Genomic DNA, 24,897 nt, shown 5'->3' with positions numbered 1-24,897 from the left:
CCCAAGAGGCTGGGTGGTTCCTGCCTTCTGAGGCAGCCTCCACCAATGATTGATGAGAGCTGGTGGATAAATGCCCCGGCTCCCTCTCCCCGAGGTGGGGGACAGCTCCCAGGAGCCTACCCTACACTGTCTCCTGGAAGTCCCCAGTGGAACTGAGCCTTGGTTGTCCAATGGTGATGTTTTAACAGCACACCCCTTATTGGCTGCCTCCCCTGTCCCCTCTCACTTACCCCTCCTGGGATCACCTCCTAAGTAAATGACTTGCCCTTATCAAACCCTCATCTCAGGGTCTGTCTGGGGAACCCAAACCAAGAATGTTCCTCACTCCCTGCCCCAGCCTCTCTCTGGGAAGAAGGAAGATGAGCTGGTGAGAGATCAGGCCTCAGGTGTCAGCAACTGTTTAGAGATCAAGCCCTGCCCTCAAGCCCCCATAAATTGGGTGGGGGTGAGCTCGTCTAAATTTGCATCCACTAGGGTATCTGAGTTCCCACTAAACCAGGGCTCTGACCAGTAAAAAATAAGAATAAATAAGAAGGACATTATTGGGCACTTTTGCAGGCCCTGCGCTGACAGCGTGTTTTACCTGCAGTAGAGGTATTAACACAGCGATGCACATAGTCAGTGTTCAATCAGTGTCCCCTGATATGTTCATTGCCGCCTCAATGGCACAACCACGCTATGAGGTAGATACTTTCTTGAACCCCACTTTACAGATGAAAAAACTGAGGTGACAGATCTGGATTCCAGTCTGATCAGTCCAGGGTCCAGAAGCTCACTACTCACCCACTGCCCTCTATAGCTAAGCCTGGTGCTTGGTGTCAGAGGCTGTTAGGCTCAGGGCTCCCTGATGGAGAACCCCAGGATTTCTGGGGAACCAGGTGGAGGGCAGGGAGCCCATGGGGCCTATAAGACAGCAGGTTAGGAGGCACAATAGAGCGTGGATAAGGGCTGGGACAAGAGCCACACTGTCGTGGGTAATCTTGTCCCTCTCTGTGCCTCAGTTTCCCTGTCTGGGGGATGATAACAAAATTGTATTTTTTTAATTGAAGTATAGTTGATTTACAATGTTGTGTTAGTTTCAGGTTACAGAAAAGTGATTCAGTTTTACATACATACATATCTATTTTTTTCAGATTCTTTCCCCTTATAGGTTATTACAAAATATTAAGTATAGTTCCCTGTGCTACACAGTAGGTCCTTGTTGGTTATCTATTTTAGGGATGATAACAGAATGGCCACATTGGTGGTTGTTAATGCAGCCAAGCGCTTAGGGCTGGCACACATACCTGCTATTTCAAGGTTCTCCATCATTATTGATTTCTTTACTAGATTTTCTTATCTGTCTTTCTCCATAGAAAATGAGTTCCATAAAAGCAAAGCAGTTTGGTTTTTTGTTTTTGGATTCTCTGCTATAACCCCAGCATTTCAAGGAGTTGGCATACAGTAGGTGCTCAATAGATGTTAGTTGAAGGAAAAATAAAGTCCCAGTCAACGCCTGGTGTGTGTGTGTGGACAGGGTATGAATGAAACGGTTTCCAGAGTCTGGTCCCTCCTTCCACCACCACCACCTCCCACTTCACCCCCAGAGGTACTCACGGTCTCAAACTTCTTGTCTGGGTAAAGGCAGGTCTCTCCTCCCGCCGTGAAATTGCAGAAAACCCTGAGCGCATCCCGCGCGCAGCCCTGATTGGGGTCAATCCAGTATTCCCCTGCCGCAGAGCCAGGTAGGGCGGATGAGCCGGGCGGACCCCAAGGCTCCCCGCCCGCCGGGGGAGGGACGGAACCTCACCGTCGGGCAAATGCGGGTAGTTGCGGTGCAACTCGCCGCACACGAGGCCCGGGTTCTCAGCCGTGCCCGGAGGGCGTCGCAGCTGCTCCAGCTCGAAGCTCAGCGATGTGATCGAGGCCAGCACCTCCTCCAGGCCGCCCTCCGGGACTCCTGGGCCCGGGACCGAGCGCCGGCGCCGGCGCAGCCCGTGCAGCTCCGCAGATGGACCCTGGGCGGAGGTGGGGATGGAGGAGAAGAGGAGATCAGAGACACAGGAGGAAGAGACAGGGAGAGAGAGGGGCAGAAATGAAAGACGTGGGGGGCAGAAAGACACAGGGGTAGGGGGAGAGGAGAAAGGGGAGGGAGAGATAGAGACAGGGACGGGGGAGATAGACAGTCAGAAACAGAGGGAGACACGGGAAGGAGAGAGACAGAAAGGCTCAGAGATGGGGAGAGACCGAAGTGGAGAGAGGATAAAAAGAGACAGAACCACAAAGTCAGGCAAAGGAGAGAGAGAGAGACAAGGACAGAGAGAGACAGAGAGAGGGGGCACCCGGAAGAGAGAAACGAAGATAAAATAGTGAAACAAATGTTTGAGATAGAGACAGAGAAAGGCCGGGAGAGATGGACATACGAGATATGGTCAGAGCCCCCATGGATGTCCTCCCCAACGCCCTACACACAGCCCAGATCCTCCTTCAGCTTTTGGGCCACCTCCCACCCCACCTGCACCCCCTGAACACCTGGTGTTCCGCCCAGTTCTGGGCACTGAGGGACCCAAGGGGGACACACTCCAACATAGTCCCTGGGTAACTCACCTGGGGGCCGGGGGGACCTGGGGGTCCAGTGTCTCCGCGGGGACCTTGGGATCCCTGTAGGGAGAAGTCATTTGGGTGTGAACTCTGTCTATGGAGACCACTGCCTGCCAACATACACACACACACACACACACACACACACACAGCACTGGGGGTAAGGACATGCAATTTTCAGCACCAAGCATAAACTGCAAATGTTCCTTCTATATGTGAACATCTCTGAAGTCATCATCTTAACATCTGTGACAAGTCATAGTTTACTTGGTAGAACTGTTTTCTTCCGTAGCAGTTTATAAAATAATGGCTCATCTTACACTGGATGGCATCTTAGATTTGATGAAATACAATGGTAGGTGTTGAAGAAATACTTGTTGAATGCCTGCCTGACTGAATAGATAAATGAATGAATGCAAAGGCCCTGAGGGTTCTGGCGCAGTGAAGGGGGCTGGGAAGCTGGCATGTGGGAGCCCAAGGGAACAGTGAGTACTCACCAGGGACCCCTTTGAGCCTTTCTGTCCTGGAGGACCCTGTGGGGTAGAGACAGGGAGAGCCGGAGTCCTGGCTGGCCCAACAAGGTGACCCCACCCCACAAATCCCTCATACTCACCACCACACCTCGGGGTCCAGGGTGGCCCAGAGAGCCGATGGGACCAGGGGAACCCTGGAGAAAGGACATCAGAGTCATCATTGGTAGAGTTCATCCCTATGGTCCAGACACATCCCCCAGACAGGCTTCCAGTTCCATCCAAAGAAGACCCCAAACCCCAGATGCAGACTTCAACCTTCAAGTCCCCAGAGAGAGTCCCCCATTTTCTCCAGACACAACCCCTATTATTCTAGACCCAGGCTTCCCAAATCCCCACACCCACAGTCTCCAAACAAGCCCCACTTCTGCCTCCCCACCACCCTCTGAACACAATCTGCCCACTCGAGGCAGGACACACACTCACAGGTTCTCCCTGGAGGCCAGGGGGGCCTTGCACTCCTGGCAAACCCTGATCCCCTTTCTCACCAGCCTCCCCAGGGGGGCCAATGAGACCAATCAATCCGATGTGGCCCTGGAGGATAAAAGAGGCACATGTGGGGGCTTCCCTGGTGGCGCAGTGGTTGAGAGTCTGCCTGCCAATGCAGGGGACAGGGGTTCGTGCCCCAGTCCAGGAAGATCCCACATGCTGCGGAGTGGCTGGGCCCGTGAGCCATGGCCACTGAGCCTGCGCGTCCGGAGCCTGTGCTCCGCAACGGGAGAGGCCACAACAGTGAGAGGCCCGCATACCGCAAAAAAAAAAAAAAAAAAAAAAAAAAAGAGGCACATGTTGGGGAAGAAGTACAGGCGGGGGATTGGGAGATTTTTCTCCTAGAGCCTTGGAGTAGTGAGTTTGGGGGCAGAGGAGACTCCAATCTCCTAGCCCTCTGGCTACAGAGGGAGGTAAGGGTGCAGGAGAGGGGAGTAAGTGGGGGAGGAAAATAATGGAAGGAGGTATCCTTACCTTTTCCCCCTTGAGGCCAGCATCTCCCTTCAGCCCTGGGAGGCCAGAGGGCCCCTGGAAGGAGAGTTAGGGGTCAGTTGGTGAGTCTCAAACAGAAAGCCTCAAGGTCCATGTGAGTGATTGGGGGATGGTCACATGGGAAATTACCCAGGTTTCAAATGGAATTACCAGGGAAGTGGTCATGGGGATGATGGTCAAGAAAGAGGAGGGATGATGAGAGATGAATGAAGGGGTTTGTTGGAAGATGGCCAACTTGGATGGTCAGTGGTCAACATCAATGTAGATGGTCAGTGTAGGCTATTAAGATAGGTGGTCTGTTTGGTCAATGTAGACCATGAAGATAGAGGGTCAGTGTGGATAGTCAGTGTAGACCATCAAGACGAAGGGTCAGTGTGGATGGTCAGTGTAGACCATTGAGATGAGTGATCAGAAGAGATGGTTAGTATAGATGGTCAGGGTTGACCATCAGATGGATAGTCAATGAGTGGTGAGTCTGCAGCATCAGCACCCATGGTCACTAGACGATCACTGGATGCCCAGTGTGGTTCCCAGGGCTGGGACCTCAGGGACAAAGAAGTCTCTTACCAGGGGGCCAGGAGGGCCCAACTGTCCAGGAGGTCCCAGGAGGCCTGGTTCACCCTAGGGCAAAGCAGAACATGGGGGGCTGAACTCTGCCAGAACTCAATGTGGATGTCCCACTGCCCACCAGGGTCAGCTCCTCCTAACTATGGTGAGAAATTACAGGATGGGAGCACATAAGGAAGGCAGTATCCCACCCCCCCCACCCTGTGCCTGTTCCCACCCCACTCACCACAGGGCCGGGGATCCCTCGAAGACCCTCAGGCCCAACACGCCCAGGGGGCCCTCGAGTCCCCACTGGGCCTGTCCTCCCTGGGGGCCCGTCAGGACCTGGTTCCCCCTGAAAAGGACAGGGGCAAGGGAGGGGGCAGAGAGAGTCAGGGGGTGGCTGCCTCCCGACCCGCCAGCCAAGAACCAGCAGGGAGGGGGGCGGAACTGGAGCACCCGTGGTGTCCCAGGCCTCTCCCCATTCTGATGGCCCAACTGTTGGCTGACAGGTCAGGATAAGGAACCCCCACCCCTTGGCAGGGGCACTCACCTTGGTACCTTTCTCCCCTTCTCTGCCTTCTCGACCCATGTGACCAGAAGGACCCTTAGGGGAGAAAGTGTGAGTGGGGGGCTGTGAGGTGAGTGGGTGCTCTGGGGAAGAGTGGGGCGTTTGTAGTGGGGAGCGGGGGGCTGTGAGAGTGAATGGAACAAATTTGGAGCCAGGGCAGCCAGGAGGTGGTGGTGGGGTACTCATCACTCACCCTTTTGCCAGGGGGCCCAGAGGGACCGGGTTCCCCAGAAGCACCAGGTGGACCCTATGGAGATTATAACCAGCAGGGTAGTTGAGGATGACGGTTTCAGGATGCCTTTTTTTTTTTTTTTAACATCTTTATTGGAGTAGAATTGCTTTACAACTGTGTGTTAGTTTCAGCTTTATAACAAAGGGAATCAGTTATACGTATACATACGTCCCCATCAGGCTGCCTTTGATGCGAAGACAGCCTTCCCCACATATGACCCAGCACCAGCCATCTCCCACCTCTACCCTCAAGCTACTCACATTCACGGTGAGGCCCCAGAGAGGCAAAGCAGGTGCGTCTACAAGGGCCCTGGGTACCTCATTAACCCACTCTCCTGACCCCCCCAATTCACCCACCCACCAGCCCCGACCCCCTTCTTCATGCACCACATCCCCTGTTCCCCTACTCACCTGTCCCCCCACTTCTCCAGGGTCTCCCTTCTCCCCTGGGGGGCCGTCTTGACCCTGTGGCGGGAGGAACAAAGTCGGAAGGGGTCATGGGGGTACATGAGAATTTAGGGGTGAGGTTTGGAGGAAAGTGAAGGTTATTTTCTCCATCGACCTTGCCCAGGTGTGTGGGGGCGTTGTGGAGATGGGAACAGAATAGAGAATATGCTGGGCTTTCGAATAAGGAGGGGGTCACACTCACCGAAACCCCAGGGTCTCCGGGGGGGCCTAGGTCTCCTGGGAGCCCTGTGGGGCCCTGGAACACAGAATGATGGATAATTATATCTCTGAATGATGGAGTGTTCATTCATTCATTCAGTTAACTGTGCCCAGGCACAGTTCTGGTTGCTGGGATACACTGGTGAACAAAACACAAAATCCCAGCCCTGGTAGAAGGAACATTCTCGTGTTTAACGTGAGCTAAGTATGTTCCATGCATCATCTCACTGCATCCTCTAGGCTTAGGACTCACAGATAGAACTGACCTCAGAGAAAGGACTCGGCAAGTGGTGGGGTGGTGAGATTCAAATCAAGGTCCCTCCTAACCCCGAGCCCCATCGCCATGGTGGGAGGGGCTCCACCTCTGCCCTGATGGCAAATCCTTCATCAGCCAACTCTGACCCAGCATGAGTCTCAACCTTGACCTTTCCAGCATTGTTGGAACAACTCAGTGTGGAACCAAGTTTCCCCTACTGCAATGACATGTAACCACTCCATTTTTATATTGATTCATTCTTTCATTCAACCATTCATTCACTCAGCCATGTTCCGGGGTGCTTGTGGAATCAGCACACTGGAGGATGGGACCCCCCCCGGCTGGAAGTTGGGGAGCAGGTTCAAGGTGGCACATGTGCTCCTCCCCGAGTCTCTCCCTCCATGTCCCCCAGGACTCACCACGTTCCCTTTTGCTCCATCCTCTCCAGGGGTGCCTTTCTTGCCCGGGGGTCCAGCTGCCCCAGATGGGCCTGCATCCCCCTTTTCACCAATTTCTCCCTTGGGCCCCTTTGCAGAAACAGAGTTCAGAGGCGCCTGGACTCTCCAGGGGTCAAGGGTTAGCATACCTGGACTCAGCAATCTGGGTGGCCTGGGGCTTTCCTGGGGTTAGGGGTCAGAGTAGCCTAGACTGCCCAAGGGTCAGAGGTCAGAGGAATCTAGGATTTATAGGAGTCAGGGGTCAGAATGGTCTAGTTGCCCAGAGGTCATGGGCAAATTTGGGCTAGCCCATGTGCCACTCTGGAGTGAATCAGAAAAGGGATCCCCTATGGGCAACTCATCCCCAAGCCAGGGCTTGTGGTTTAGACCTGAGCCCCACCTGCCTCCTCAGCCCTACACCCTTGTGCAGTATACAACCTAGAGAACTTTGGGTAGCAACCCTGATACCTTTCAGGGCTCTGTCATCAAGATAACGGGGGATGCCTGTAGGTCCTGGGTCAGTGGGTGACCTAGGGCTGCAGAGGTCATGGTGGCCCTAGATGCCCAGGGGTCAGGGATTCCCTGAGATGGGTGCAGGGACACTGGACAAAGTCACTCACAGGGATGCCTGGGATTCCTGGGGGTCCTGGGTCTCCAGGCTCCCCTGGCTCACCCTGCAGGAGGCAAAGTGAAGGTGAGGAGGGTTCCCATCCTGGCAGCCACCCCCAGGCAGGACTGGTTGTGCCTCCCCACCCCAGGCAGACTCCTGTTCTCTTTCTCTCTCACCTTCTCGCCCACTGCTCCAGGCTGACCAACTCCCCCAGGCAGCCCTGGAGGACCCTGGAGAGACAGCAAGGGGTACAGCTGGGACTGTGCGATCCCAACGGCCCCTTCTTGGGCAAGCCATGTCCTCACCTCTGAGACATCCTGCCCTCCCCCAGAGTCCTCACCTCTGATCTGCTGGGACCCTGGGGACCCCGAGGGCCTGGAGCTCCATGGGGACCCTGTGGGACAGTCAGAAGAGTATCCAGTGACCCCATGGTCCTTCAAAACTCCACTAATCACAAACACCATCCTTGATGCTGGTAACCCACATGATCCTTAAAATGACAATGTGATCTGTGACCCCCCAAATTGGTTTAATGGCCACCCCTACCCTACCACCACCACCCCATTTTCCCCCATTGTCCATACCATGGACCCTACATCTCCAACTTCCCCCTTTTCTCCAGGAGGGCCTGGCATCCCCTGTGGAACAAAGAAGCAAAATTGGGGCACAAAGTGGGAAGGACCAGAGGCTGTACCCCTAAACTCAGACACCTACCTGCAGGCCACGGGGGCCAATCATCCCCACGAAGCCTCTCACTCCATCATCTCCTTTCTGCCCAAAGAGGCCTGGAGGTCCCCGTTGTCCCTGAGCCCCATCTGCCCCCTGGGAGGAGGACAGGGCAAGGCACAGTTAGGGTCTGTGTCAAGGGGTGGAGAGAGGCTCAAGGTCAAAGTCAGGATTGAGGCTCAGGGTTGGGATTCAGTTTGGAGAGGGTCAGGACTGGGTTTGAAGTTGGGGATGCAGGTTAAGCGTCAGAGATTAGGAATGAAGTCAAGGGTTGAGTCAAAGTTTTTCTAAAAACTTTGCATTGGGCAGTGAGTCAGGGTCAAGTTGAGGTCAGTTAAGGTGGTGAGGGGAAGGTCCAGATGGGGTGGAGATGTAGGGTAGGGTTTGAGGTTGGGGCCAAGGTAGAATCAGAGTTTGAGCCCGGGTTTGGGGTCTGCATTGGAGGGTGGGTCAGGACTGGGGTTAAGGGTAAGACTGGGTCAGGTTCGGCTAATGTTGGATGTGAAGATTGGGTCTGAGTTGGGATTGAGGTTAAGGTCACAAGCAGTGTTGAGATTAGGGTTGTGATGGGTTCAGGGGGTGAGGTCAGGATTGAGTCAGATTCTGGGGTGAGCTCATATTGAGTGTTGGCATGGAGGGGTAGGTCAGTGTCAGGGTTGGGTCTGGGCCTGAGTCACCATGGAGAACACTGTCCCTTCCCACTGGGGATCCAGGGGATGGCCACAAAACTGGGAGCACTCACCGGGGAGCCTGGGTGTCCCACAAGACCCCGTATCCCTGTTGGTCCAGGTGGGCCCTGGAGGAGGGAATAGAGTCAAAAACCCCTCAGGTTCAAGACTGGGGGAGTGGAAACACTAGAGATGTCAGTCACTGCACCCCTGTCCACTCCCCTCACCAAGAAGCTGCATTTCCCTCCCCCAACCCTGTCTTCCTAGCTACCAACTCATGGGACCAGACAGAGCATCTGTCCTAAGTTTGGCCCATCAGGACGTTTGCCCAAAAGTCCCACCAGGACCCAGGGACTGAGCTGGCTCCCTGATGCTGGGCGCTGCAGCTGAATTTCCAGAGGGAAACTGGGGGTGCAGTTGGCCCCTTTATTCCAGGTAGCTTGAGTGGCTTCTCATACTTGCAGGTGTCAAGATGGGTCTCACGAAGGCAGGAAGCTCCGTGACCTCCCCCTGGCCATCCTCCACATCCCTCTCCCCTCCCCGAGGACCACCCCCCTCACTGGGGCCCCCCACTCACCGCATCTCCCTTATCGCCTTTGCTGCCCTTGTGACCCGGCGGTCCCACTTCTCCCTGCAGAGGAAACAGGATGAGGGAGGACCACGCCTCCCTCTACCCCCATCCTCCCCCAGCCCCTCCCCTTCCATGAACTCTCTCTCACCTTGTCCCCATCCTCGCCAGAAGGCCCCACACCTCCAGGGGATCCAGGAAGCCCCAGGGGCCCTGGGATCCCGTCTTTGCCAGTGGGACCACGGGGGCCGCGTTCACCCTGATGGGCGGAGTGGAAAGGGGTATGTCGGGGCCAGGGCAGAAATGAGCTCCTGATATGTAGAGGGCTGGGTCTGGGGGATGCCTGGGGGATGGGGGGCAGGCACTTACCGGGGACCCCTTCTCGCCTGCAGGGCCAACAGCGCCTTGGCCTCCACTTTGGCCAGGAAGCCCAATGCCCCCTGCTGGGCCTACAGGACCGCGCTCCCCAGGGGGGCCCTGAAAACAGGGGTGAAGGGTCAGGGATAAGAGCAGTAGTGGTGATTCTCATTTATTGGAAGGGTTTTCAAGCAGTCAGGCCCTGAGTCGGGTGGTTACCAGCACATCCAATCTATTCCCCCAGACAGCAGCCAGAGGGCGCTGTGAACACCTGAGTCAGCGCACGTGCCTCCCCTCCCCACCCACATCCCTCTGGGGCTCCCACCTCACTTGTTGAAAAAAAAGGTTTTCCTGGCAGCCCACGAGGTCCTGCACGACTATGCTCTCATCTCCTAGACTCACTCCCCTCCAGCCACACGGCCCTGCTCACTGCTTCCTCCAGCCTCAGGACTTTGCACATGCCGTTCCCTCTGCCTGGCACACTCTTCCCCCCAGACACCCACATGGCCCCTGCCTCACCGCCTTCAGGTCTCAGCTCAAATGTCACCTTCTCAGGATGCCTTCCCTGGCCTGCCTATTTCAATGGCTCTCCCCTTCTCCCCTTTACTCTGCGCTATTTTGCCTTGTGGCATTCATCACGGCTGATCCCTTATCTCCCTGGCTAGATCGCAGTAAACTCCAGGAGAAAGAAGGTTTTTAAACGCTGATGTCTGGCACGCAGGTAAGTATGTGCCCAACGGATCATCTCATTCAGATTTACGATCATCTAGGAGATGGGACTATTTTACAGACAAGGAAACTGAGGCTCGCGCAGTGACATGACTGCCCAGCCAGTGAGCGGCAGAGTTGGCCATGACCCCGACCTGTTTGGCTAAATAGCAGACTTGATGAGGACCATACCCAGCTTCCCAGAAACCCTGAGACCCCTGCCCCCTGCCCCACACACAGCAGACGGGTTTACACTTACGTTAGCCCCGACGGGGCCGGGGGGGCCCTTGTCACCCTTCAAACCAGTAGGTCCCTGAGGAGGGGATGATTCACAGTTGAGAGACTCCCAGAGGTGCCCCCGGGTCCTGTCTTCACTCTGGGGGGCTCAGAGTTCTCACCCGCTTCCCGGCCACTGAGGTTCACGGATCTGTCCCTCCTGCAGCCATTATTTTACTATCACATTTGCCCCTCCCCTGGGCCCCCCTTTCCTTCTCTGCTTCACAGCCCAGCCAGACACATTCAGGAGGGGCTCCAAACGATACTCACTGGGTCCCCGGGGGCTCCTTGGGGACCAGGGAAGCCCCTGCGTCCAGGTGGCCCTTCCTTCCCAAAGGGTCCCAGTGGTCCCAGGTCCCCCTGGAGGAGTGCAGAGGAGGGAGGTCAGACTCCAGAGAGGAGGGCGTCTCCCCTCAATCTGTGAGTCTGGGCCCCCTGCCCCATGGCGTTGATTCTGAGCCTGGAGGTGCCGTGGGGACGTTGAGGGACCTTTGGGGTCACTTGATGAGATCTCCCGCGGGGCAGGGTCTCACCTTGGCCCCCTCTCTGCCTTCCAGGCCCGGAAGACCTTGTTCACCAGGAGATCCAGGGGGGCCTGGGGGCCCCCTCTCACCCAGAGGCCCTGCTTCTCCAGTCTTTCCCTGGAGAGGAAGAAGGCTCATCTTGAATGGAGGTGGCCTGGGGTGGGGGTCTGCCTGAGATCACCTCGCCCTCCCCCAAATATCCCCGAACTAGTGCAAAACTAGGGAGACCTGTGGGGTCCACTCTGACCTGAGGACCCACGACACCAGCTGGTCCAGGTGGGCCTGTCTGACCTTGGAAGCCCTGAGGAGAAACGTTAAAAGGAGGGGTCATGAAAAAAAAAAAAAAAAAGGAGGTGTCATGGAGGGGAAGAAATGGAGAGCCTAATGGGGTCATGGGTCAGAGATCAAAGGGTTTCTCACCAATTCTCCTCTAGGTCCAGGGTGCCCACGTTGCCCGTCTTTCCCTTGGGGGCCCTGAGGGACAAGGTGGGAGAGAGTTGAGGCACAAACAAGGAGTCCCCCCACTGCCTGGCTCCCCCTTTCCCCCCAGCAGGGTGAGCTCACTTACAGGGGGACCCCTTGGTCCAGAGAACCCAGGAGGGCCTTGCAGACCTGGGAGGCCCTGAAATGAAAGCAGAAATCATTCACTCATCCCTCCTGCCTGCCCCCGAGTCCCACATAATGACAACAGCTTGTTGGATGCTTCCTGCAGGCCAGGCATGAGGTCAAGCATTCTATGCACAGGAAGTCATTTCATTCACCACCACAGCCCTTTGGGATGGGGACTGTGGTTATTCCCATTTGATAGAGTTGGAAACTGAGGCACAGAGAGGTTAAGTGACTCACCCAAGGTCACACAGCAGGTGAATGGCAGAGCTAAGACTTGAACTCACAGCTCTCTGACTTCAGAGGCTGTGCTTTTTCTGCATTCTGCCCTATAATGTCTCCCCACCTTCTGGGCTTGTCTCCTACCCAGAATCACACACACACACATACACACACACACACACACACACACACACACTCACTCACCTTTTCTCCAGGGAACCCAGGGGCTCCATCCTGGCCCACATCACCCTAGGATAGAATGAATGAGACTCAGGCTGCAGAACAAACTCAACAGGGAGGTATTGGAGGGGACTTGGTGAGCCTGGGGCAGAGGGCCTGCTTGGGGGGCCTGACCACCCACCCACCCCATACCTTGGAGCCTGGTTGCCCTGTGGCACCTGGTTGCCCCCTCTCTCCACGGGAGCCCTGAATAGAAAAGAAGCAAACATTGGAAGTGAGAGGGTGAGGGAGCCTAGGAGATAAGGATGAGTCCTCTGGGTCCCCCCACCATGACTACCTGAAGTAACCCAAACCCTCTTCCCGCCCACTTCTCCTCTTGCAGCCCCTCCTTCCAGCCCTGCCCCCATTTTCTTACTGGTGGTCCCCGCTCTCCTTCCAGGCCTGGCTGCCCAGCCTTCCCCTGGAACGTAAATTAGATGAGGGGGAAGCAGAAGAAGGTGATGGTGCAAATACATGACACAAACACACAAATGCACCCAGTCAGAGACCTGGAAAGATGTCTGCCCCACATTCACTTGCAAGCCTTTCATTCACACGCATGCATAAGTACAGCTTACACATGCAACTACGCAAAGATCACAGGCACCCAATTATATTATGATTGCACCTACAGGTCCACACATACAAGCACATTTGCTCACACAGACACCTATTTATCACAGCTGCATGGTATGCACACATGACTGCATGCCATTGCAGCATGCAAGGGGTGACCGCAGCTTCGAGATGACACTCGGAGCCTGTCATGTAATATGTCCCTTGCACACGTGTCTATCCAGTGTAAACACGTATGTGCATGGATTCATGTGAGGACACGGTCCTGATAAACACAGCAGTATACAAATCCTCATGTGCATATACACAATGTCCATTTACACAGCTACAGTGCACACATAGCGAAACAACACATGCATGTATACACAATCCCCCAGGTGTGCAGAAACACACACGTGTATTTCCCTATTCTTCCACACACTTCGACATACCCCCTCACACATGTATGCCCATAGTCACACAATGTACGTGCAGCTGGTGCCCTCGTTCACCCAGTCACAGGCCCCTAGGCTGCAGCACCCAGACCCCATCTAATCTGCACTGAAAGGCACACGGGATGCACATGCATACACAGACACGCAGGCACATTTGCTGTAATGCCAGGTGGGATCACCTACATGTGCCCTGCATTGCACATGGCAATATGTGTGCACACAAGTGCTTCCAGGCATAGACACAGTCACCTAGGGCCCCATGTGCTATCATGCACAGCCATACACTCTGTTCCTCTCATGCAAGCCCTTCCCTCTCCCCTGACCCCTGGATTGCGACTCACCCGCTTCCCTTTTTCTCCTAATGGTGCCAGGGGCCCGGGAAAGCCAATAGATCCCTGAGTAAAGAGAATGAGAGAGAAGACATGGGTGTGAGGAGTGGGTGACGTTAGCCCCTCACTCCATTCAGCTACCCCCTCTTTTCAGGCATTTCCAGGCCAGGGATTCCAGAAAGTTCTTTGGCTCCTCCAGCCCCAGTGGGCAGCCCCTCCCTTGCTCACTCCATTCCAGCCACACTGGCCTCTTTAATGCTACTCAGATACCAGTACATTCCTGCCTCAGGGCCTTTGCACTGGCTGCCTTTGCCTAAAATGCTCTTCTCTCAGATCCCAACAAAGCCAGCTACTCCTCATCATTTAAATCTCATTCAGACATCACCTCCTTAGAGAAGCCTTCCGCCATCATCCTGACCACCACATCCTCAAGTCATGCTCTGTTTATCACGTCCTATTTTGTTCCCCCTATAATATTTGTATTGAAATGACCTTGCTCATCTGTTTACTTATTCAATGACTAGGACATAATGCTCTGGTCTTATTCCCTACCGCCTGGCACATGGTGGTGGCTTACTCAATACTTGTTAATTAACTGCTTCCAGTACTTGCTTTCCTGCCCATCGTCCCTTGACCTGGGGGAAAACATCATATGCTCTGATATCCCCTCTCACCCCTAACTGTGTTTTGAATCCTAGATCCATCACTAAATTAACTGTGTGGCCCTGGACAAATGGATTGACCCCTCTGAGCATCAGTCTCCTTTGTAGCCTGGGGATACCAACAATACCTCCTTCACAAGGTTTTCATTAGGATTAAATGGGATATGTATAGAAAGTGGGTTGTTGTTTTTTTAAAGGTACTTGGCACATAGTATGTGCTCAAGAAATATTAGCTGTCTTTGTTATTCATGCTGATTATTAGTAAGCGCTATGGACTGAATGTTTGTGTCCTCTCAAAATTCATATGCTGAAGCCTCAGTCCCTAGTGTGATAATATTTGGAGGTTGGGCCTTTGGGAAGTAAGTAGGTCATGAGGGTGGGGCCCTCGTGAATGGGATTAGTGTCCTTATAAGAAGAAGAGGGGACTAGATTTCTCTTTCTCTCTTTCTCTTTCCCTCTCTCTCTCTCTCTCTCTCTCTCTCTCTCCTTCTCCCTCTCCCCTATGTGAGGACAAAGACAGAAAATGTTCATCTACAAACCAGGAGAAAAGCCCTACCAGAATCCAACCATGCTGGCACTCTGATCTCAGACTTCTGGCCTCCAGAACAAATTTCTGTGTTTAAATCACCCAGTCTAAGGTATTTTTATTCTAGCAACCGAAGCTGAAGAAGACACTGACCTCAACTAAGCCAACATATCAGGCCTCCTGTAAAGTATTCATTGCTTGTTGCCCAAGATGCACTGATCAGTCTTGGCTAGGAGGCTTTGTTCTAACTCCCATGAATTTCTGTTCCAACAGACTGAGTTCTGCTCTTAGTTTTGATACCTTGAGTTAATCCCAAACCTGTTTATGTCAGTTGCCCTTGCTATTGGGGTCATATGACTTGATGAAACCTTACAAAAACTGATGAAATGTAGAAAGGGAAAAGAAAGATATCTGTAAAATCTAGGTTAAATGGAAAAGACTCAGTGTAAAGGGAAGTCACTAAAAAAAACCACTGTCAAATTAGGCATGAGCAAGATAACTGCTAGATCAAGATACCAAAAGTGTGGAACTCAAGGAGGATTCTGTACTCAGATTTCTTCCCAAGTGTCTTTGCGTTTCTGCTCCACTTTATGTAACAAAAAACTATAAATCATCAGTGATGTAATATGGGTGTGGTTTAGGCAGAAAGACATGTCTTACCAATAGCCTCATTCATCAAAACATTGGCAGCCAAATGTACAGTTTTACATAAGTACATTCTAAGTTATAATTAATTCAAGATATGTAAAATATGTATTTTTTATGATTCTCCTCCTTACTGACTTTTTGTTTGAACCAACCTCAATCACACCAAATAAGAAGGATCCTACAGTTTTATTACCACCAAAATCATCAGTTTTATCATAATCAAATTGATGAGGTAGATACTACTGGTATCTCCCTTTCGCAACTGAGAAAATGGGTTCAATAGACTTGTTCAAGATCATTTAGCAGGTAAGGTGTGACTTACTCAAGGTCACTTAGCAGATAAGGCTGGGTATTTGAGCCTAAGTTTCTCTGATGCCAAAGCCCGCATCTTACACTTTCAATGCCCCATGGGGTGGACAGCTCACACCCTCAGACCACAGCCTGGACCCCCAGATGTTAATCAGTCTCTGAACCCTGCCCTTGCCCACCACCCTCCTGCTAGCTTCTGACCTTAGGGCCCGGACGTCCTGGGTAACCTGGGAGACCCGGCACCCCAAGCTTGCCCTGCAGAGAGATTATGGGACAAAAGTCAGAGACTGCAACTTGGAGGTCAGTGGGGGAGGGGCAGGAAGGCTGGGGCATGGTTGCAGGGGTAGGAGGGGGGGATTCAGGGAAACATGGGTTCAAGTCCTGGCCCCTGCCTGCTAGGGGTATGTTCTTGGGCAACTCATTCAACAATTTCAAATCTCAGTTTCCTTGTCTGTAAAATGGGTGTAAAAATGTCTGTTGCCTGTGGTGGTTATGAGGATAAAAATAAGATAATGTGCATGGAATTGCTCTGTAATGCTGAGCTGGGGAATTGAAGGAGCTGAGAGCCTCCTGAAGTTGGAGATAAAACAGCAAAGGGCAGGGCTTCCCTGGTGGTGCAGTGGTTGAGAGTCTGCCTGCCGATGCAGGGGACACGGGTTCGCGCCCCGGTCCGGGAAGATCCCACATGCCGCGGAGCGGCTGGGCCCGTGAGCCATGGCCGCTGAGCCTGCGCGTCCGGAGCCTGTGCTCCACAACAGGAGAGGCTACAACAGTGAGAGGCGCACGAAATGCAAAAAAAAAAAAGAGCAGAGGGCAGAAGGCAAAGGGCCAGGGAACACCTTGCCTGCAGCTAGAAGCTGGGGTATAGACTGGAGGGGGTGACCAGGTCCACTCACCTTCTCCCCAGCTGAGCCTGGGGGCCCTTCCTCACCAGCAAGCCCCACCTGCCCCTTCAGACCTTCAGGACCATCCTCTCCCCGAGGACCTGGGGGTCCAGGTTGCCCCTGGAATAGAAAAGAACTCCTGACATCAGTCCCTTTGTCATTCCTGTCTTTGCCCCAGTTCACCCCCTCTCTCTATTTCCCAAGTCCCCCAGATCCACCAGACCCCTCCTCTGGAGGTCATCTTACCCAATCGCCTTTAAGCCCCACATCACCCTTGAAGCCTGGGAAGCCATCCTCTCCCTGGGTGGAAGATAGTACAGAGATCAGATGTCAGGGCTTCAGGGAAGGGACACAGCCAGAGCCCCATTACTAGGGCTCCCCCCTCAAGGAATCCCCTCCCTTCTCACCTTCTCTCCTTTCTCCCCCTGGAGGCCCCGGTTGCCAGAGGTACCCTGAAAAATATAAAAGCTCTCAGGTCCCCCCTCCCCCCACTTAAGAAGGGCCCCAGACTCAGTCCCCTGCCCTGAAACAGCCAGGAGAGTCCCACAGGATGTCAGACTGGAGGAAGGGGGGGGGTGAGGGTCAGCCCCAGAGGAAATTATCTTTCCCCAAAGTCTGCTAGTATTGTGTGCAAGAGGCTGCCTCTCCCCCGCCCCTTCCCACTGGCAGTCTCCCAAAGTCATCTGTGTGGGGGTGTGCAGGGAAGGCCAAATTTCCAAGTAATTGATTCCCATCTCCCAGGGACACTGTGTCCACAGTTCCTTCTGGCAGGAGAAAGAGGATGAACATTCCAGGCGCCGGCTGCATTCTAAAGGCAAAGGAATGTTTCCCATTGTGCTGGCTACAATGCGACTCTGTGCCTGGCAACAAGGGGAGTCTGTGCTTGGCTACAGCAAGACTGCTCAGTGCACGTCCAGATGCTGCTCACGCCAAATTCTGGGCTTGGGCCACAAGAAAAGCTGCACTTGGCTACAGTGTAACTGAGCTCAGCCACTAAAATGAAATTGTACCTGGATACAATACAACTGTGTTTTCACAATAGCATGACTGTTTCCAGACACAGGGAGACACGATATTAACCGAACTCAGTGACTACAACAAAATTATACTTGGATACAATATAACTGTGTGTTTTGACAATAGCATGACTGTCTCTAGCCACAGGGCAATTCATTGACCACAATGTAACTGAGCTTGGCTACAATTGTTCTCTGGCCGTGGCTACCATGTAACTAGACTCAGAAACAACATAGCCGTCAACTATATATAGAAAACCATGCCTGGCTACAATGGAACGCTGCGTTTGGACACCCACAGGATTTTGTGGCCAGCTACAGTATAACCACCTCCTTGGTTATAGTGTAACTAAGCTTGTCTATAATGCAAAAGTATGAGGAGCCAGCTCTTGGCTACCATCAAACTCTGTTTTTAGACTACAGGTAATGGCTACCTGTACCTGGCTACAATGTAACTGGACTCAGCTACCATACAGATGTGAATTCCAATGTCCCTGCACTTGGTCAACCGTGAATCTCTATTCAGTACAGCTCTCAGCTTGTCTTAGCATTTCTGGGCTTGCAGATTGTATGGCTCTGGGGTTGAGCTTTAAAACAACCCTCTGCTTGATTACAGTGTGCTGACCTGGACCTGGATGTGATGTGTGTGCTTACATTGAAATGGGTTCAGCCTCTAATGGGTTTAACTGTTCTCAGCTACAAGGTGACGACCATGCTGTACTGTTACCCTTTGGCTTTTCAGCTCCAAAGTAGCTATATATTGTCACTTCTACCACACTTTGCCTGGCAGACTGATTCCTCTCATCACACATACAGAAGTTTCTGATAGAGCTGGCTTCCAGAAGTCAATGCTGATGAATCAACCCTACCTGCAGGGAATTCCCCGGCAGTCCAGTGGTTAGGGCTCTGCACTTTCACTGCCGAGGGCCTGGGTTTGATGCCTGGTCGGGGAGCTAAGGTCCCACAAGTCACGCAGCACAGGCAAAAACAAAACAAAACAAAACAAAACTCTATCTGCAGGCCCCAAGTATCACTTACCTTCACACCCCGAGGTCCAGGATAGCCTGGAGGGCCTGCCGACCCTGCTGGACCCTGAGATGGACATAAGATGAGTGCCATCCTGTTCTTCCCCCTCCATGTTCCCAGTGCCCTCATCTCTCTTCTCATTTAATAGCCCCCGACTCCTGGCCCTGCCTGCCAACCCTCATCCCCAAATCAGCCCCTCTCCAGGTCACTCACCTGGGCCCCTTTCTCTCCTGCTGGGCCCTCATGACCTGGGTGACCCTAGGAGATAAACATTCTAAGTTGTCAGAGACCTGATATGCCATCCAAGTTCCCAAGCCTCCCCACTTCTCCTTCCTCCTTCTCCCAGAACCTAGTTCTCACCAGAGGGCCATCAGATCCTGGGAGGCCTGGAATTCCTGGGTTCCCAGGGGGACCCTGAAAGAAGATGAATAGTAGGAGGAGACAGAGGGTCTCAGAGCCTGGCATTCCACCAGGAACGTCCTTACTCAGACATACAGCTACCTCAAGCTTAGAGAAAAAACAGATGCTACTGGCCAGGAAACCTATCCTCAGCTCTTCCAAACTTGCTATGTGACCCTGGACAAGCTCTCTGCCCTCTCTGTGCCTCAGAAATCCTCTGCTTCTGGGAGGGCTGAGACAAGGGATGTAAAAACAGTGTGAGAGATGTGCTGGGGTGGGGGACTCCCCAGCCACACCTCTTCCTTTAGAAGCACCTCCAGCCCACAGCTCCACCTGAAGAGGTGTGGGCCTAGGCAGGCATGAGGTGACCCCCTATGTCCTGCAAACCATTGACAAGTCCAGAGGCGGGCACTTGGCCCAGATAAGCCAATCAGATTCTCTCCTGAAATTTTGAGGTAAGGGATATCTTGCCTCATAGAAACTATGATCAGATAGATTTGGATAAAGAAACTGTAAGGTCATAAGGAACTGGGGACTGAAACAGTGACAGCGCAGCACAAGAGTGTGTGTAGAAACAGAAGTTGGGGTAAGAACAGACTAAGATGTCAATAGAAAGAAGCCTGTTTTTCATGCGAGATGGAAACAGATGTGCAGAGGAAGAAAGATGACACCACAAGACCCGAGACAAAGGAATTTCCTGGCCCATGAGTCTTGGTAATATTTCCTATGACTGGCTTCTGAGGGTTCCCCTCTCTCCTGACAATATCCCCTTCTGATCTAGCCTTGGTGTGGCTCTGTTTCTGGCCATCAACCCCTCCCAAGTAATGACACTTGGTAACTCTGAGCTTATTTAGGGAATGTTGCAATTTATCATTATCCAGGGCTTACAAAAGGGGCCCTGGTGGGAAGATTTTCCTGCAGGCAGAGTTGAAGGGAAAAGATGTTGGGGGAGGGGAGGGAAGGTTGGGAGAGTTGTCACTCACCTTCTCCCCAGGAGGGCCAATGGGTCCCTGGGGGCCGGGGATTCCCTGGAAACATTTTTTTAAAAAGAGAGAAAGAAAGCATGAGAAAGCGGCAGCAAGTGCAGAGGCTGGGGAAGCCAGGAGTGGTCTATGACCTCGGCTGAGCCCCACTACAACCCGCCCCCTCCGTCAGGAAAGAAAGCTCAAACCTGGGACCCGGGATTTCCCTGCTGTCCTGGGGGGCCTGGTTCTCCTGGAGGACCCTGGGGAGAAAGTGAGGGTTCTGTGAAGCCGAAAGGGATTATGGTGTTGAGGTGTCAGGGAAGTTGAAATGGAGGGATCATGGGAGCGGACAAGGATATGGGTGGTCCTAGGGTCAGAGTGTCAGAACGCGTCCGGGATCAGAACACATACCACATTTCCTTTGGCACCTGGAGCACCATCACTTCCAACTACACCCTGGGGGAGGAGAGGGTGTGAGACCAGGGCAGACCCATGCACAGGAGCCTGCGTCTGAGACACTGAGAAGCACAGGTGAAAAGGTGAGTGGGCAGAGGACCCAGGCAACAGAAATGGACACGCAGAGGAGAGAAGGGTGAGAAAAAGACAAATGGGATGTAGAGAGACAGCGACATTCTCACCGGGCGTCCCAAGGGGCCAGGGGAGCCTCTAGGGCCAATCAGTCCTCGGGGGCCCTGCAAGGAGGTAGGAATGTTACTCCAGCATCACTGCTCTGAGGTCCTATGAGTCCTGACTCCCTCCCCTGTGCCAGGCGAGGGGCCCCGGGGTCCCTGATACTCACCGGCTCCCCAGCCTGGCCGGTGGGCCCCGGAGGTCCCTCTGCTCCCTGTGGAAAAGCATATGACTTGGGGAGGGAGGAGGTATAACCCTCAGAGGATCACCTTCTCTCATATCGGCAGCCCCTTCCAGGGGATCTCAGAGTCAGAGTGTGTGGCTGGATGCAGCCAACTGCGTATATGTGATTTGATTCAGGCCCCTGACCCCAATCCTGGACCTGCAATCCTGGGTTTAACCTCTTAACTCTAGTCCTAACCCCACAACTCTCAGCCTGTCTCTTTGAGCCCCACTGGGGTCTCCTGACTCTCCAGTGCAGAACTTCACCCCTCCCCCAGGCTCCTGTTCTGGCTTTCTAGCCTCCAAACCACCCCCTAACTCTCTTCCAAACTTACCTTCTCACCATCCTCTCCTGGGGGGCCAGGTTGCCCCACATGACCAAAGTCACCCTGGAGTGGGGAACACAGAGGGCAGTTCAGAGTCAAAAGGTGGAGACCAGCCCCCAGGAAAGGAGATGGGGTATGAGGGGTGAGGACTCAGACCCAGGAATGGAGGCTCTGATATTGGGGGTGGGGAGGGTGTCATGAACATCGGGAGGGGGCTTGGATATGGGGGAGGGGTCTCACACACTCACTCTCTGGCCCTTCTCTCCAGGCAGCCCTGGCAAGCCATCAAAGCCCTGATCACCCTGCACAAAGAAACATAAGCTGAGGGACTTCCCTGGGGGTCCAGTGGGAAAGACTCCATGCTCCCAATGCAGGAGGGGCCGGGTTCGATCCCTGGTCGGGGAACTAGATCCCACATGCATGCCGCAACTAAGAGTTCGCATGCCGGCACAGCCAAAATAAATAAATAAATAATAAATATTTTAAAATAAATTAATTAAAATAAATTGGAAGAAAAAAGAAAGACAGAAACGCCAGCTGAGCTTTGAATCCTCTGCCCTGACAGTCCCTCCAAGTCCCAGTCCTGGCCCCATCACCTACCTTAGGTCCTGTGTCCCCTGGGAGGCCTCGAGCCCCATCTGCTCCAGGGCGGCCCTATGGGGGAAGTGACATCATCAAGATATCTACTACCATGTATCGAGCACCTTCCTCATGCAGTGTCTTATGCTGAGGGCTTCTATATGTACCAATTTGACCTCTTAAATATATCTCAAACCCATCCATTATTCTTTAGCCCTAGTGCCCTTTCTCTAGTTCAAGTTATCATCATCATAAAAATTAAGAACATTCATCTTCAGTCTCCATTAATTTCCCTGCTGTATGTTCCTCATGGCACTTTAAAACTATCTGGAGGACTTCCCTGGTAGCACAGTGGTGAAGAATCCACCTGCCAATGCAGGGGACACGGGTTCGGTGCCTGGTCTGGGAAGATCCCACCTGCCGCGGAGCAACTAAGCCCATGCGCCACAACTACTGAGCCTGTGCTCTAGAGCCAGAAAGCCACAACTACTGAGCCCGTGTGCTGCAACTACTGAAGCCCACACACCTAGAACCTGTGCTCCCCAACAAGAGAAGCCACTACAATGAGAAGCCCACACACCACAACAAAGAGTAGCCCCTGCTCACCGCAACCAGAGAAAAGCCTGCACGCAGCAACAAAGACACAACACAGCCAAAAAATAAATTTAAAAGAAAAACTATCTGGAATTATCTTGTTCATCATTTCCCCCAATGTGGCAGTCTTTTCTTTTGCATGTGCTGTTCTTTCTACTTGGAATGCCCTTCCTCTCCTTTTTCCCTGGTTATACCTCAGATCTCAGTTCAAGCATCATTCCTCTGCAAGTCCTCCCAGACTCGGGGACCTGGCCAGACTCCTTTGTCACACCCTCAGTGTACTGTCATTCCCTGTCCTCAGTGCTCTTATCCCACCAATGACACCAGCAGACCCTAGGAGCACAGAGCTGAGGCTCCTGTTGGGTGTTGGGAGATGGATAAGGGATGAGCTGAGGACCTAGGAGTCACTCACCATCTTTCCCTGTCTGCCAGGGGGTCCAAGAGGTCCCTGAAGTCCTCGGGGGCCCTAGAAGAGAAAGGAAAGGAGGAAGAAAAATGTCAGTAATTGCAAGGGTAACCCCAGCCCCTCTGCCATTTTCCCCAGCTAGCACTTTATCCTGTAGCCCTGTGAGAAGACCCTTCCCATCAACCCTGTCCCCACCCCCACCAATCTCACCTGTGGCCCCATTTCTCCCATCTCTCCTTTCAGACCTGGATACCCAGGGAGACCCTTGGAGGAAGAAAGATAAGGTAATGCACTTAGAGGGAATCTGAGTTAGAGTCATCTCCACTGATGCACTCTCCACTCCGCGCAGCCTCCTTACTCACCACGGGGCCTGGGCGCCCAGTGAGCCCCACCAGGCCAGGGGGGCCTTTCATAGAGAGCTGAAGAGACAGGGGAACAAAGCCATCATCAGAAGTTAAATATCCACCTGTCTCCTGACTACTCACCAACTCCCATCTCTGGCATTCTCTCAGTGTCCTCCCTTCTCCCCCTGACAGTCTCCCAATTATCCTTCACTCACCTGAGCCTGTTGCAGGACTGCCTGAGCCTGGGCCTGCTGGAAGGAGACTGGGGGTCCTTTGAGGGAGCCTCTTGCAAACTGGAACTAGGGGGCAACTAGTAGTGAGGGGAGCCTCCAGGAGAGGCCCCCCTCCTTGGTCAGGATTCTACTCCCCAAGGCTGGGCCATCCTATCTGCCTCTTACCGGTATCATGATCACAGTGCCTGGTAGACCCCGGATCCCATCAATGCCAGGGATTCCTGGGAGGCCAGCGGGGCCCTGAGAGAGGGACAGAGACAGAGGGAGATGGAGGAAAGAATGGAGGGAGGAGGGGACAGAGAGAAATGGGGGGAGGGGAGAGAGAGAGAGGTGAAGGCAGAGAGATGGAGAGAGGAAAGGAGGGAGAGAGAGAAAGACAGAGGCAGGGAGAGAGAGAGAGAAGAGAGAGAAGGCGAGAGAAAGAGAAATGGAGGGAAGGAGAAAGAGTCATAAAAAGTGGAAGAGACAAAAACAGAAAGAGACAGACAGACAAAAGAGAGACGAGGAAACGGGCACAGAGACATAGGGAGAAAGACAGAGATGAAAGACACTCAGGGATAGAGACAGAAGGAGAAAGGCAGGGGATAGCCCCCCCTCCCAGAGACAGAAGAGGAGCCAGAATGATAATTCCCAGATGGCGAGGAAGATGAAGAGGCGGGGTCAGAGCCAGCTCCAGTCGCAGCCATGCTGCCAACTTGAAACCTCACTCCCCCAGGAGTTTACACCCCAGAGGAAGTCTCTTACCGGTAGACCAGGGTCCCCAGGGAATCCTGGGGGGCCAGGAGGACCTGAGGGGCCAACCACCCCCTGTTGGGGACAGAGGAACAGAGGTCATGACAAATGCAAAGTCTGAGCCAGGCTGACTTCCAAACCACCACTGACACTGACCCCATGCTGACCTTCCTACCCCATCACCGAGCCACCCCTGGCCCCTCAATACTATACTGACACATATAAACCCCCAACTTTACATCTCAACCCCTATTTTTACTCATCTTTTGAGCCTCAAATATCCAATCGTCTTCAAATGATCTGGCAACATTACACCCCAACTCCCCACCCCAGAGGATAAAATACCCCAACTGGAAGTAAAAGACAAGAAGAGGGGAATGCAGCCATGACTCACTTGGGGTCCTGGGTCTCCTGGAAGTCCCTCAAACTGCTGTCCCTGGGGGAGAAATAAGTGTGACCCCCATTCTAGCACAGACCCCGCCACGTCCTCCAGCCCCAGGCCCCTCACCTGTTCAATCACGGCCGGTTCTCCTTTTTCTCCCTTCTCCCCAGCGCCCTGGGGCAGGGGATGAAAAGAGAAGAGGTGTGAGCCCTGGAACTGAGACATAGAACTCTCAGCTAACTTACCTCCCACTCACCACACACACACACACACACACACACACACACACGCACACGCACAGGCACACATGCGTGCAGAGAGTCCACCCTCTGAGCTGTCTCTGCTGTCCTTTCTTCAACCAGTATGTTTTGAGCAGCTCATCCTCCAGTTTCA

The 24,897-nt window shown here is 53.4% G+C and overlaps 1 protein-coding gene across 1 annotated transcript in view; it reads right to left on the bottom strand.

Annotated features, from left to right (window-relative positions):
* The window catches only part of COL5A3 (collagen type V alpha 3 chain), a 37,993-nt gene that overhangs the window by 4,005 nt on the left and 9,091 nt on the right, over nucleotides 1-24,897 (bottom strand). The window contains exons 9-64 of the mRNA XM_081232269.1: nucleotides 24,631-24,678; nucleotides 24,517-24,558; nucleotides 24,135-24,197; nucleotides 23,556-23,630; nucleotides 23,373-23,456; nucleotides 23,176-23,232; nucleotides 23,024-23,077; nucleotides 22,820-22,873; nucleotides 21,835-21,888; nucleotides 21,483-21,536; nucleotides 21,244-21,297; nucleotides 20,856-20,900; nucleotides 20,695-20,748; nucleotides 20,468-20,512; nucleotides 20,263-20,316; nucleotides 20,075-20,119; nucleotides 19,053-19,106; nucleotides 18,906-18,950; nucleotides 18,705-18,758; nucleotides 17,058-17,102; nucleotides 16,897-16,950; nucleotides 16,663-16,770; nucleotides 15,968-16,021; nucleotides 13,634-13,687; nucleotides 12,659-12,703; nucleotides 12,436-12,489; nucleotides 12,268-12,312; nucleotides 11,804-11,857; nucleotides 11,656-11,709; nucleotides 11,483-11,536; nucleotides 11,245-11,352; nucleotides 10,982-11,071; nucleotides 10,695-10,748; nucleotides 9,740-9,847; nucleotides 9,522-9,629; nucleotides 9,380-9,433; nucleotides 8,877-8,930; nucleotides 8,123-8,230; nucleotides 7,993-8,046; nucleotides 7,749-7,802; nucleotides 7,585-7,638; nucleotides 7,419-7,472; nucleotides 6,781-6,888; nucleotides 6,089-6,142; nucleotides 5,851-5,904; nucleotides 5,402-5,455; nucleotides 5,191-5,244; nucleotides 4,885-4,992; nucleotides 4,659-4,712; nucleotides 4,074-4,127; nucleotides 3,537-3,644; nucleotides 3,194-3,247; nucleotides 3,078-3,113; nucleotides 2,587-2,640; nucleotides 1,790-1,997; nucleotides 1,597-1,709 (exon numbers count right to left, since the gene is read on the bottom strand). Coding sequence (XP_081088395.1) covers nucleotides 1,597-1,709; nucleotides 1,790-1,997; nucleotides 2,587-2,640; nucleotides 3,078-3,113; nucleotides 3,194-3,247; nucleotides 3,537-3,644; nucleotides 4,074-4,127; nucleotides 4,659-4,712; nucleotides 4,885-4,992; nucleotides 5,191-5,244; nucleotides 5,402-5,455; nucleotides 5,851-5,904; nucleotides 6,089-6,142; nucleotides 6,781-6,888; nucleotides 7,419-7,472; nucleotides 7,585-7,638; nucleotides 7,749-7,802; nucleotides 7,993-8,046; nucleotides 8,123-8,230; nucleotides 8,877-8,930; nucleotides 9,380-9,433; nucleotides 9,522-9,629; nucleotides 9,740-9,847; nucleotides 10,695-10,748; nucleotides 10,982-11,071; nucleotides 11,245-11,352; nucleotides 11,483-11,536; nucleotides 11,656-11,709; nucleotides 11,804-11,857; nucleotides 12,268-12,312; nucleotides 12,436-12,489; nucleotides 12,659-12,703; nucleotides 13,634-13,687; nucleotides 15,968-16,021; nucleotides 16,663-16,770; nucleotides 16,897-16,950; nucleotides 17,058-17,102; nucleotides 18,705-18,758; nucleotides 18,906-18,950; nucleotides 19,053-19,106; nucleotides 20,075-20,119; nucleotides 20,263-20,316; nucleotides 20,468-20,512; nucleotides 20,695-20,748; nucleotides 20,856-20,900; nucleotides 21,244-21,297; nucleotides 21,483-21,536; nucleotides 21,835-21,888; nucleotides 22,820-22,873; nucleotides 23,024-23,077; nucleotides 23,176-23,232; nucleotides 23,373-23,456; nucleotides 23,556-23,630; nucleotides 24,135-24,197; nucleotides 24,517-24,558; nucleotides 24,631-24,678 — 3,669 coding nt within the window. The remainder of the gene's footprint in view (nucleotides 1-1,596; nucleotides 1,710-1,789; nucleotides 1,998-2,586; nucleotides 2,641-3,077; nucleotides 3,114-3,193; nucleotides 3,248-3,536; nucleotides 3,645-4,073; nucleotides 4,128-4,658; nucleotides 4,713-4,884; nucleotides 4,993-5,190; nucleotides 5,245-5,401; nucleotides 5,456-5,850; nucleotides 5,905-6,088; nucleotides 6,143-6,780; nucleotides 6,889-7,418; nucleotides 7,473-7,584; nucleotides 7,639-7,748; nucleotides 7,803-7,992; nucleotides 8,047-8,122; nucleotides 8,231-8,876; nucleotides 8,931-9,379; nucleotides 9,434-9,521; nucleotides 9,630-9,739; nucleotides 9,848-10,694; nucleotides 10,749-10,981; nucleotides 11,072-11,244; nucleotides 11,353-11,482; nucleotides 11,537-11,655; nucleotides 11,710-11,803; nucleotides 11,858-12,267; nucleotides 12,313-12,435; nucleotides 12,490-12,658; nucleotides 12,704-13,633; nucleotides 13,688-15,967; nucleotides 16,022-16,662; nucleotides 16,771-16,896; nucleotides 16,951-17,057; nucleotides 17,103-18,704; nucleotides 18,759-18,905; nucleotides 18,951-19,052; nucleotides 19,107-20,074; nucleotides 20,120-20,262; nucleotides 20,317-20,467; nucleotides 20,513-20,694; nucleotides 20,749-20,855; nucleotides 20,901-21,243; nucleotides 21,298-21,482; nucleotides 21,537-21,834; nucleotides 21,889-22,819; nucleotides 22,874-23,023; nucleotides 23,078-23,175; nucleotides 23,233-23,372; nucleotides 23,457-23,555; nucleotides 23,631-24,134; nucleotides 24,198-24,516; nucleotides 24,559-24,630; nucleotides 24,679-24,897) is intronic.

This window comes from Mesoplodon bidens, assembly GCF_964165515.1.
Source record: "Mesoplodon bidens genome assembly, chromosome: 4".
Taxonomy (NCBI): Eukaryota; Metazoa; Chordata; class Mammalia; order Artiodactyla; family Ziphiidae; genus Mesoplodon; species Mesoplodon bidens.
This window is presented reverse-complemented; position numbering and strand designations above follow the sequence as displayed.